The 12,778-nt window shown below is 49.2% G+C and overlaps 1 protein-coding gene across 11 annotated transcripts in view; it reads right to left on the bottom strand.

Moving 5' to 3' along the window:
- The window catches only part of LOC106741986 (disks large 1 tumor suppressor protein), a 541,974-nt gene that overhangs the window by 299,136 nt on the left and 230,060 nt on the right, over positions 1–12,778 (bottom strand). For 6 of the 11 annotated variants that reach the window (XM_014614498.1, XM_014614500.1, XM_014614496.1 and 3 more), the window contains exon 1: positions 2,825–3,212. The exons of 4 other annotated variants lie outside the window; for them this stretch is intronic. In XM_014614498.1, the coding sequence (XP_014469984.1) occupies positions 2,825–3,197 (373 nt within the window). In that variant the 5' untranslated portion in view covers positions 3,198–3,212. Of the gene's footprint in view, positions 1–2,824; positions 3,261–12,778 lie in introns of those variants that run through there. One more of the 11 variants, XM_014614494.1, reaches the window with a different exon arrangement.

The raw sequence follows: 12,778 nt of genomic DNA, 5'->3' as shown, positions 1-12,778 counted from the left end.
GCGAATCAACTCGCGAGGATTCTTTCAAACGAGAATCTCTACATTGCTTCTGATCATTGAAACTTCTATATAAAAAAAAAAAAGAAAAAAAACCTATATCGGGCAGCGCAATGGTCAACTGCTTCATTATGTGGATGCTCGAAAAACTCCAAGTTATATACTCTTCTTTCTCTCCTTTCGCACGCCGCGTATTTCCGCTGAGTTATCATTCCGCTATCAGGCAAACCCGAATCCGAAAGAAGGATTACAAACTCGAAACGCTGCAGTGGATTCCGATATTCCGTTCTCCTGCCAAAATATCACGTATCATCTGTTGCCATTTCCAATCACGAGACCTCGCATCCACGGAAAGATTACGTTCTAGCGGTATCGAAGCGCCCCGGTGTTGTTATTATCGCGAAAGTCCAGAAAGCCGAAACTTTTTCTCGGCCTCCCTATTACTTCGGTAGCCCGTCCTCTCCCCTAAGTGGTTCTTTCGCCATTTTATCTAACCCCTCCGCGTCCCCACGGAGCAGCCGCGGGCTGAGTGGAAGATAATAAACTCGAAACAATACGGCGACCACCGTTCGCACACAACACGAACATGCTTTCAGCTTTAAAACGCGATACCGCTGAGTCGCCTTACACGCGGGAGGAAAACTATTTCATAACTAGGTCGTGTCGTGCGGCTTGTGTGTGCGCGCAGGACCGGTAGCTACGTGTGCGACGTAGAAGGATGAAGGGGGGAAAAGGGACAATCCGCTGGACGAGAATCTCCCCCTCCCGCCAGCTTTTCTTTCTCTGTTTCCTCCGGGAAAGCTCGACGGACTGCGCGTTAGTTACGTCGCGGTGTAACTAACGGACTCGAAAAAGCGATGCTCCGCCCGGCGCGGGCGAGATGATTATCCAAGAAGAATGAAATTTACCGAGGCTCTGCTCCACCTGTTTTAACTCCGTCCGGTTCCTCCTCCCTTCGTGACAATTGCGACGGCGAACGAATTGCGTTCGCGATGCGCGTTCCACGTTGCACTTTTTCACACAATTTCGTTTCTTCATCAAGAAGACTCGACGAAAAATCTGCCTATCATCGCAACGGATTCGGACGAATCGGTCGATGATACTCTCCCCTCGACGATTCGCGCGTCCTGACCGAACGTCGTCCCGAATTGTTCCGCCATTGAAGTAAACCACCGGTAGTGACGTACCCGGAGTGCTTCGCCATGTCGATGCGCAGATTAACCGAAAATACAATCTTTGCTGAGTGTTCGCTCCGCGCTGACGTAACAGCGACTAATTTCGGCCGCCGTTAAGCGCCCGCTAATGCACGCGCTCGGAGCGACTATACTCGGCTGTCGCAATCTGGAGGCACAGCCGCCAGTGCTAAGAATTGCCAGCTGCTTATCCGTTGCCGCAATAACCGAAAACAATTCGCTCACTTGCGTGTTTGTTGCTTAAACTTCGCCGTTCCGTAGGTGATGCGTACTTGCATCTCGCGACGTCTCCTTCCCGCGCTAATGAGAAGGTTGACATTCGCGTTGTACGAGAGACGGAACATCTGGCGCGCATCGGACACGTTTTCACGGTAACGAGGTTGACGGCCGATGTTGATTCTTCGCGTCGCGCCATTTAAATTCGCGCGAGAGCGCGCAGGAAGTTTAAAGGGCTCCCTCCCTCCCTCTCTTTCTCTTACGTTGAACGCAACGACAACAATGAGGGTGTCGCGTTGAAAGCGGACCGGCCCGACAAACTCCGCTCTGCAACTGCCGCGCGACGACTTGCCGTAATGCGGCCGCGGCCGGCGGAGATGAAGGGCGTTGATAAATATAACACAATTCGTTCAAGAGTTCTCCTTTATGCGTCGCTCGCGACGAGCGGAAGTTTCGTTCGACGTAACAGTCATTATCGCACGGATGGACGCGCCCCGATCGGATTTTACCGTGTCTTTTCTGCTTTATTCATCTCCCGCCCTTTACGGTTTCTTTTTTTTCATTTACGTAATAATGGCGCTTGAAAATTTACGAGCGCGTCCATCCATCACTGTCTCATCGATAATGTTCCCCAACGAGGTGGTCTCGTGTTTTGACTGCGTCACAAGGAGAACGCGCATCCGGGGAAAGTTTCCTTATACTATCTTTCTCTCTTTCGCAATATGTCGGCGCTGTGTTACGCCGGAAAGATCGAAAAGTGGAAGCGCGAGAAGTTTTCGAATTTATGAGCGGCGGAGCGGCCGGAATCGAAGGGAGTTGCGGAGAGCCCGCCGGGAATGGAAACGAGCGAAACAACTTTCTCGCGCACGCAAGTTGTGACGGCCGGATTATTCGCGTCACGCGTTTGTACTTTTGCATTCGAGCCACTTTCGCTCTCCTCGTTAATTTAACGTTGAAACGAAATCCGTGAACCGGCCGGTAAGTATGCCAAACATCATCGTTCAGCGGCCTCATTTTTCCTTAGCAACGATTTCTCTTATTATTACGCCCCGGTGTTTTCACGATACGAACAATGGAAGTCGCGCCCACCCCGCTGGCTATATTTCGTGCAATTCTTTGAAAAGTTTCGCGTATCGTCGCTATCCGCTTCGTTCCCCACGGAGGCTGGAACTTTTCCGCGCAACTTTTATTCGAGCCTTCGGATGGGGTTGCGCTCTTGGACGAACAATCGAGAGGCGAATATTAACGGTCGAGCGCGATGCATACGGCGCGCGGTTTAACGTGTTAAGTTGTTACGCGAAATTGTGCTCCGCGGAGTCTCACGTGCGGTTCTCACCGCGATCGACTTTACGCGAAGAAACGGAGGCCAATCAGCTACGAGAACAACGGGATAAGGGATCACATGAGAGACACTCTACCTTCTTTCGCCTGAACGTATCCGTGCACTTCGCAGTAACTTCCGGCCGGACCCGCCGCTCCAGGAGTGTCCAGCGTGAAGAGGGTGTTGGCTGAAGAACTGACGCCATCGTCGGACGTCTGCACCAGGCTGGTGGCTTGCGACACGGTGCGTTGCTGGTGATGCTGGTGATGATGATGATGGTACTGCTGCTGCTGCTGTTGCAGCTGCACTTGCTGCTGGTGCTGCTGCTGCTGCAGTTGCTGCTGGGCGAGCATCTCCTCGTGCCGACATTTCGAGCAACGACGCATCTCAGAGCGGACACGCAGCAGCCAAACCATGCCGAAAAGCGCCATAGCAACCTCGAGACCCGCTGACCTCGATGGGTGCTTCATGCTCGCGGGGTCAAGGTCATCGAGGCTCCGGGAGCCAGCGCGACACATATCACCGACTTCGGCACGGATTTATCCCCCTCTCTTCACTTCTCCCCCGCTCCCGTCTCTCACTCTCTCTCTCTCGATTTTTCTTTCGACACCCTGTTATTTCTCTTTTCAACGTGCCGACCTTGCCGTTTCCAAAGTTACGTCGTCGATGCCTCCTCGATGATTCTCTCGTGCTTTCCGCGGAATTATTAGGCTTTCAGTGGCAGTGAATTCTCGGCTATCCTCGAGGAATTCCGGTTACCCTCGTCTACTCTATATCCGGATCGGAGCCTCGGCTAATTTCGTAGTCTATCGGGTATTGTTAATTATCACTTTGCAGTTCCTCGGGTGAAATTTCTATTCCCGTCGGCACAGCTCCCGATGTTTGTCGCCAATTATCCTCCCCCACGACCTAGATTCGCGGCGTCAACGTCGTCGCTACAGCGGGACAATCCAATTCGACGTTCATTCTCCCGTAACGATTGAGGAGGATCGAACTGGGGATGGAACGGTCACATCTCATCAGTTTTTGAATTCCCGTCAGACGAGCCTTCCTCTCCTTCCCTCCGCCGTCGGAATAGAAAGAGCGCATTACCAGCCGACACTGCGCATTCTTCGCGAACAATTCATCAGGATGATACTGTCTCGCGATTACGTACGGAGAGAGGTAACCCGGGGAAACGCGTATAGCTGGAAATTACGAAATTCCTCCTTCTCCCGGCGCGTTCAAGACGCACGGAGCTCGGCTCACGATTGGTCGGAAATCGAACGGATGAGCGAGGCACCGTTCTTATCGAGGACTGCTCAATAACTGCCGATGACGATGTACTCGGTAGTGACGCTCTATAAAATGGTGCGTTCGTGCGGGGATAATGAATCGATCGGGTAGGAATCTCGTGTCTTCGCGCGAAGGAACTATGGTTTCATCTCATCTTGGGCCATCCGAGACGTTCGAAGGGACGAAGATTCGAGATCATCGGGAATAACCCCGAAGATCGTTGCAAACGGTGGAAAGGGCGAGGCCTTTCGTTGAATCGGTTCTCCCAGCGAGTCGAAGCGAGTCGAACAGGCGATGCCGAGCGACGGACGTCCGCTTCGTGTCGATTAACTCGATCCCCTCCCCCGGTACGTGCGTTCGATTAAATTAAGCGACGCTTACTTTCCTCCGCTCCGAGAGTAAATACCCCCCACGTGACTTCTAATTTGCAATGCGCCTCTTCGGGATAGGTGAGGTTTCTCTCGAGCTTCCTTGACATCCAGACTCGCGCGAAAGACCGGAGCGACTTTAAAGCATCGTTCTTTTCGTATCGAGACGACGAAGAAGGACGAAGATCGATACAACCTTAATACGGAAGCTAAGCGATTGGTCCCGGGCACTCCGACGATACTTCTATAAAAGTACAAAAGAGTACGTCCCCGAGTTGTCGAGCGTGGATCCCATATTTCCCAAGAACTATCCCGCGATCATCGTCGTCGCGGCGTGGCTACGCCTCCCTGCGATTTTCAACGACCGAGTTCTGTCCCCAGACGACGTCCCCGGCGACCTCCGCCTCCGTTCCCTCTGCCAGATTCCTCGCGGCCCATCGAGCCACACGGTACTGACGTTCACTTGGAAGTGCCGCACTGGAAACGCGATTCCGTCCCATCGGAACGGCACTTCCGGTCGCGGCTGTCTCACCCCTCACGCATGAGTGGCTTTCGCTCGGTCTTCATCCTCGGTCGGCAGAGGAGGACAGGTGCGGAAGAGCGTTCGGTAAACCCCCTTCCTCGCTCGTGTTTCGCTCTCTACGAGGCTTCGATCGACGCCGCTTTCTCCGAGATTACGAGCGAGCGAGCGAGCGAAGAAGCGAGCGAGAGCTAGCTTTCCGGCCGGGGATCAGCTGCGGCAGGACAGCGTGGAAGTTGTTTTTCCTTTTGAGATCCCCGTGCCGTCACGGAACCGTCGCGAGAAAGAGAAGAAAAAGAAGAAAAGAGGCAAGATTCGCTCGAGAATCGTGGCGGTGGCGGACGCTCTTGGACAAGTGGATCCCACTTGCGGTCGAATGATCGGGAGGGATTTGGCTGAAGCGGGGTTGCCCAGTGCGGAGTTGAGTGACTGCTCGGATTCGACCAGCGAACGGCGCGCTATCAATTCCCGTCGAACCTGAGACTGACTGAATGGGTTCACTGCTGTCAATCTGTCGGCGCACATCCGCGGAACCTTTGATAGCTCGTCTTCAACGATGATCCCCCCTTCGACGGTCAATAGAAAGACAATAGTAATTTCACCGCTCCATCCCGCCTAATCGGCGCGAGATCATGGGAAAACTCGGCGATGAAAATTCCCGCCCTGACTGTATCCACTCGTTCGATTTCCCTCGTCGCGGTCCTCCCGACAGAATCGATTAGCACCCGGAAGTCTCGCGCCGCCGCCTCTTCAGATAATGATATTCGCCGTTGAACGTCCCATCGAGACGGAGAGATCCTTCCAGGACTAAGATCACGCGCGCACCAGCCGCTCTGCACGCATGAGTGGATGAGGCGTTACTCCGGGGATACAGTCGGGCTTGATATCCGGCGATAACGCGGCTCTCGTGGGAAGGAGCTTCGAGGGGGAGGCGGGTAGGAAGCATTCGGGCGAGGAAGGCTCGATAAGTGACCGGTTTCTTTTTCTTCGGGCCGTCGGTCGATCGGGCGGCCGGGCGTACTTCGATACTCCTTTGGAAGGCTCCAGCCTCAGATTTCCGGCCGATACCTCTCCATTCTGTCCTGGAAAAGTCGTGGCAGAAACCTTCGAGAGTTACCGATGCGAGAAGCGCGCGGTCGATTTCGCTCGCGCGAACTCGATGCTCGCTCGAGGAGAATTTTTCAACGATTCCTTCACCGATGACGGCTCCCTGAATAGCGAGTGATCAATCCTGCCGTGGTAACGAACGATATCCTTTCGCGTTGTATTTATCCGCACGCGGCTCGCGAAGCTGCTGGTAGTCATCGATGGAGGTGTCGTTCGTTTAATTCGAATTTCGAGTTGGGAGTTGTCTTACGCAAGAATTCTGCAAATATAACAGTCGCGCGACGCAAAGAGTAACCGAATATTCCCCGCTTGCTTCTTCGTATCGCGTTTCTTCCGGGATCATCTCGTGGGAATCTTTCCCGTCGGATTCACGCAAACAACACGGATTCTCCACCGAAGTGACCGTGCGAAGTACGCGACGCGTTTGAATGATAATTTGACAAACATAGATACCACTTCGGCGGCTGAATTAGCCCGGCCTCCATCGATCACGCCGATAATTTAGCGCGATGATGGGATAAAACAGCCCACCGCCGGCGGGAACGTGAGTACAGATCGCGCCCAATAAAATGGGAACGTCAGCGAAGTTTCAGAGGCATCCGTGAGAGGGCTGTAAATTGGGGACGCGGTATAAAGGTAGCCAGGTGCACGAAAGTGTGTGCCAAGTCGAAATGCTCGAGGGGTGGGAACGCTCTTCGGGAGCGCCGACTTCGACGACGCCGACTGCGTCAGGTCGAGCGCGAGGATGGCACCCGTCTTGCGGCCGTGTGGCAATTAGAACTTGCGTGAATTCTATTTCATAAATCGTTCAACCGCGACGCGCGGCTCAATTTCGCCAGGAGTACACCGCGAAATCGAAAACGCGGTGAGTCGCAAACACGCTAGCGTGCGATTATTGTACCCGCGCCTATTTTACACGCGGATTTGCACGATCCCCGCCCTGTGTTCACGCGCGACAGGCTGAGTAGCTTAATAACCGGCTCGTCGGACATCCCTTTTAACGTGCGATTCGCTCGCCGACGCGCTGATTAAAAACGACGTCGGTCCGTGCGGTTTCGCAAGCGTGAACGGCCGAGTGAAACGCGGCTGTGTGTACACGTCGAAGCGCTGTGTCGCGCCCACTGTCAAGCGTTCACGGAAAGCAACGCGCGAATGCACGTGTTCCCGCATGGCCGTTTAATATTTTATCCTTTATATGTTGTTGCTTGATACGTCGTTATACTTTTAGAATTGCTCGTTTTCATTTAGCATTTTTGCCTCTTCCCGCACAGCTACGCACGCCCACGCATAAATAAAAGGTTCCATCACCGTGCTCTCTCCCTCTCTCTGTCTGTCTGTCTGTCTGTCTCTCCTTTTCTCTCTCTCGAATCCGCTGAATAAGCGCGATAGATTTTGTGGATGAACAAATTTTCATCGGAGGAACTCATTTGGTGGGTTATCCCTCTGTGCCGCGGTCGATATATCGATTTAAACGGAAAAGCCGACAATCCGCGAACGAATGCGATTATGTTGGAAATAATGCAGACTGCTCGATGACCAACTCGCCGATTTCCTCTCGCAATAATGCACTCGCAGGGAATCGGAGGAAATTAAAAAAAAAAGAGAAAACAAGAGAAAAAGAGAGAAAAACAAAGACCGGCCGATTGCGAACGCGCAGCGTTCGACACATCGTATACTCTCGCACTCTTTTCTCTCTCTCTCTTTTTCGCGCGCGATGATTACCGGACGGATCGTATTTCTTCGGCAAAACGTCCGGCCGGTAATTTCACAGGCGTGTAAATCATCGGAATTGAAATTGATGAATCATTAGCCGTCCCGACCATCCGCGCGTTTTCGAGCGACGCGGCCGTGAGCGTTTAATCGACGCGGTCGTAAAAATTAATTTTGCACCACGACGAGAATCATTGTTTACGGAGCAGCCGGCAGCGGCGGCTTCCCGCTGGGATTAATATTTGTTTCTATCGTCGCGCGAATATCATAGTTATTTGCCATCCCAATTGGATCGGGTCGAGAGAATATAATGTTACGCGTTAACGATAAATAACAATGTGCGCGCATAGGTCGATATCAAATAACGTCATTATCGTGTAATCATTTAACGGGATCAGTGCGTTCGTTACCGGGATATTAATAATCCCATTATCGTATTCATATTCAACGTAACGATTCGCGTCGTGCTCTTATTGCGCGGGCGTGCTTCCACTCCGAACAAACGAAAATTGAAAAGTAGGCGTTCCTATAACTCGGTTTCATTTTGTTCGGATTATTATTGTTATTATTATGCTCATGAAGTTCGAACTTCCGCGGCATCAGAAGTGGGATAACCCGATGATACCAAAGGGAGGAATGGGATATATTTTAAAAGTTCCTGCTATGAAAGCTCCCTCCTCGGACGGGAGACAACTTTACTTTTTTCCTCTGTAAGCCCCGACGTCTTCCCCGAGTTCTTTTTTATACGCCTGATAAGTTAATCCGGAGGTATTAACCGAGAAGCACTGAAGTTACGAAACGCCAGATTGCGACGTGTAATATTTGGAGGGAAAACAAAGGACGATGTGTCTCGCACGTTTAACAAATTACTCGGATTCGGATTCGTTGTTTTTATTATACGACTGATTCAACAACAACACATTCCTATTTTGTGTGATCTATAAATGAGTCGTGCTCTAAAGAAATTTTCTTCAAGTCGATCGTTTCGAACGTCATGACAAGTCGTGCTCTTGCGAACCCGAATTGTGAAAATAACGCCACGTTGCCGAATACGTTCGCTTCGGTGAAGTAGATGAAAAGCTGTTTTCGTGTCTCGCATAGAAAATAGATCGATACGTCGGTTCCGACGAGAACGTTCAAATCGTTGACATGGACGACGTGGCTGTAGAGTTGTATCTTCGATTCCGCGGGAGCGTATCCTCATCTCGCTGAGTAATATTAATTCACGTATCGCGATAAATGAAATCGCGGTCGGCGCGATACACGTACCGTATCGCGTGCACAATTTTTTTTCTTCGAGCAGAATAAACATTACGAGTTTCGAATGCACGTACAACAGTAATGTTCGACGTTTGCGGCGAAAAATAAATCGCTCCGTGGTCAGTGAGGAAGAAAGAAAAAAATGACGGAGGAAGAGAGAGAAGCTCGCGGCGACACGCGTCGCTGGAAGCGTTAATAGTTTTGCTGCGTATTTTGCAAGTTTTTGTTTATTTCGTGTACCGATTGGGACTGGGAACGAGCGGTCCGAAATTAACGCGGCGAAACCGCGACATGACGATCCAGTATCGAAAAAAAAAAAGAATATCGCTCCATGCACAATTTGCGTCCACGTTAAATAATTTTCTCTTTTTTTCGTCGACCAAGTTTTTTGCTTTCTTTTTTTTGAAACGCGACACCAAACGTGCAAATAAAGCGCGGATCACATTTGTATATTGATGCAGCTATTCGATGCTCGGATATAGCCCGGCGACGACGAGTTCGGTAGATTTCGCGTATAAATGCTATATATATATATACCTCTCTCTTTCTCCCTCTCTCTCCTTTATATACATATCTCCTTATATATATATTCATCCCAGAACCACTGACCTTAATTCTAACGACGGACGCTTTGACGCGGAAGAAAGCACAGGCACTGTATATTCCAGGCACCTCGTAGAAGGCGGAATAAATCGAGTGATATTCGTGCGCGCGTTTCCGCATACATACTTCATCATAGAGACATCGACGATCACGATTATACAATTCTTCGAATATCCGGTCGCATCGCCGTGCGCGTACGACGCCCCGAAAATATCGAGGCGTTTTTTTTCAGATTCGTGTCTTTTTCGTCGGATTCGGAGAGTACCTCTGACAATCACGGAGCCCGATTAAACCCGCCGGTGCCATTTCACGTTCTAACAATCTTCAAGCGTTTCGCGATCGCGAAAAGAGTGAAAAAAGGGACGAGAAAAAGAGAAAAGAGATAGGAGAAATTCACCGAACGAGCGGGCACCTCTGTCACTTCCAATTCCCTTTGCGGGTAGGCGAACTGACTGCGGCACATCGTACCCACCACGTATATAGATCTAAACGGGTAGGACAAACTCGATGCAAACTTGATGACGGAGCCGCTCCTTGCTTGAGAACGTCGTTATGCGAGGATGGCGGAATCATACGGGGTAGCATACGGGTAGCATAATGCAGATTCCGAAGGGCGATTACGGCGAGCAAGTTGCACAAACAAATACGAGACCGCGCGAGTCTTTTGACAGTCATCGGTACGTTAATAATTTTTTAACAAAGAACCGCGCTACGAGAACCGCGGAACACAGTCAGAAGGACGGAGCGAATGGTTTCAATGAAGATTTCAATGAAGAAAACGGTTCGTCGGTTCCAAGAAGAGCTCGTAAATTGAGAGAGAGTACTTATTATTACGCGTCGACCGATTATACTCTAACGACGAGCTCTGTCTATTGCCGAGAGAAAAACTGAAATAGTAGGATTTAAGCAGTAAGGAAATTGACGAACCACGAGTCGATTACTTTAAAATCATAAGGAGTATAGTCGATCGCGACTGCTTAGTTAATGATTGCTTAAGTGCTGAAATTTTTCTGCTTAGTTAATGACTGCTCACTGCTGAAATTTTTCTATGTGATCCCGGCTTATATTTGGAGAATCTTGGAATATTTACGTACGTGATCAGACATATTTTCGTCTACACAATCGCGTTTGAGGAGCGCGATTTGTTATACCGTTGTGATTATCAAGTGTAGATTTTAAGTCGGATAATATAATACTAAAATTAATTTGAAACTTCTTAATCGACTTTGAGGGTAGAAAAGATTTTTATTCGCAGACGCGAATACGCTTTCTATAGACAACGTTTATCATTAAAGAAGTTAACAGTTTCATATTTATGTCATGCTTTACACGTCTTTCCGCTAAACGTTTCCCCGGCGCATTAAGATCGACAATATTTCAAACGTTTTTGTTCTCGAATAGGGAGAGAGAGAGAGAGAAGTCGGGAGAAGAAAAAAAGAGGTAAGTAATCTGCTCTTACAAACAAGTTCCTCGTAATTCTCGGCCGAGTAGCTTCATTTCGACTTTATACAAGCAAAGAGAAGGAACGCGAGTGAAAAAACGGCTGCCTGCATTCGGATTAAAATGAGCGGAAAGATTACACTTTTCAGTGCGACGCAGGTGCGTCCGCATCGCGCATTCGCGCGATGTACCTTTGTATTTTTTTCCGCTGTCTTGGTCACTGGTCTTTAATCTTTCGTGCTTAAACTCCTCCACGGGTTTTACTACGGGTAACAATTTCTCTTCACCGTTGTGAACGAAGTAATTTTATAGATCTCGCTTGGTAGCCGCGCGTATTTCTTTAATAAATCTAGTTACATATTGCCGATATTCTCTCGGTTATGTTCGTGATGGAAGATCAGAACAGTAATAAAGATAAAGCTCAACGGAATCGAGAGAGCACAAATATTACAGAATCCGTCCCATACATTACGCACTCCATCCCGCCTATCGCGCTTTCTATCGGCTTTCACAACACGTATATTCCCGCAGTTCGAATATCGTGTGCTAACTTATGAAGTCGATATATATATATATATATATATATATCGACGTCGATATATATATATATTTCTCTCAAAAACATTCGGCAGATTCGTTTCAGGTGTAAAGTATTATTGCGCGTTGGTCGACGTTCGTAAATAAATCGCGGATATGAGAGAAACGCCTGGCAGCTTCCCCTTTCGTTCTTTCTAGACTCTAGATGTGAAAAATCGGTTTATCGCCACCCCGACATCCGAATTAACTTCCGGTCGCCTGGCGGAAACTATTTTATATTTGCAGAATTCGTTTTCCCCGACGAGCCGTTCATACTACCGTCAACGTTTCAAAAGTTTTTCGGAAACAAACTTTGCCTACCCTCCCCATTCCACCCCGTCCACTCCCTCCTCCCGTTCCTTTTGCATCCCATTCTCCCCATCAGCCGTCTCTCGTTTGCGCGGGGAACGCGATCGAGGTACTAAATTTTCATTCGAATTTTTATTCGGCCAACTTCGGCACTAACCTACACCATTGCGCGCCGTTGGTGGAATTGTTCGTAAACACCGTCCGGCCATATTTCGGCGAACGCAAATCGCGATAATCACGATAAATCTCACGCGAATTCGCACGAAACCGCGCGAGAAGTTTCGACTGGGCGGAGGTGCAAAATGTACAGTTCAATTGGACAATATTAGCGAAATTTATAACGCGTTAAAAGTCGTATGAATGGTTTGCGACGCGTTTAACAGAGAATTGATGAGTGAGATGGATTAATTTGTTCGATTATTACCAAATATAAATACTTTATGAATTATTGAAAGTAATTTCCACCTCGAAACCGCTGAAAAGTTTGTCAAGAATTTTCTAAACAAATTTCCGAAACTACAGAATCTCGTCTCTAATATGTTGTACGTATGTCGGTTAATTATCGGAGAGATAAACCATGAGAGCGTTCTCAGCTCTTCGGAAATGGAGAAAAACTGCGGAAGAGGTTGTAGCCGTGATGGCCCGGCGAAGTTTGCGACAAAATAAGCTAATTGTCAAGATTCCTGGACCGATGTGGTCGTTACGCAAGCGACTGCGATTATTAACAAACTTTGTAATCCGAAACGAAATCCCAACGCTATGTAGCTGGCGAGTGCGCTGGCTCCGCCGGCGCAATATTAATTATTCTATTATTAATTAGAAAGTTTATGCAGTCAGGCTTGAATGGTGACCCCCGCCGGTATTAGTTCGCCTCTGTGGAATT

This window comes from Dinoponera quadriceps, unplaced genomic scaffold (assembly GCF_001313825.1).
Source record: "Dinoponera quadriceps isolate SergipeBrazil2010 unplaced genomic scaffold, ASM131382v1 scaffold696, whole genome shotgun sequence".
In the NCBI taxonomy this organism is placed as follows: Eukaryota; Metazoa; Arthropoda; class Insecta; order Hymenoptera; family Formicidae; genus Dinoponera; species Dinoponera quadriceps.
Note: the sequence above shows the minus strand (reverse complement) of the source record. Positions and strands in the feature narration are given on the sequence as shown.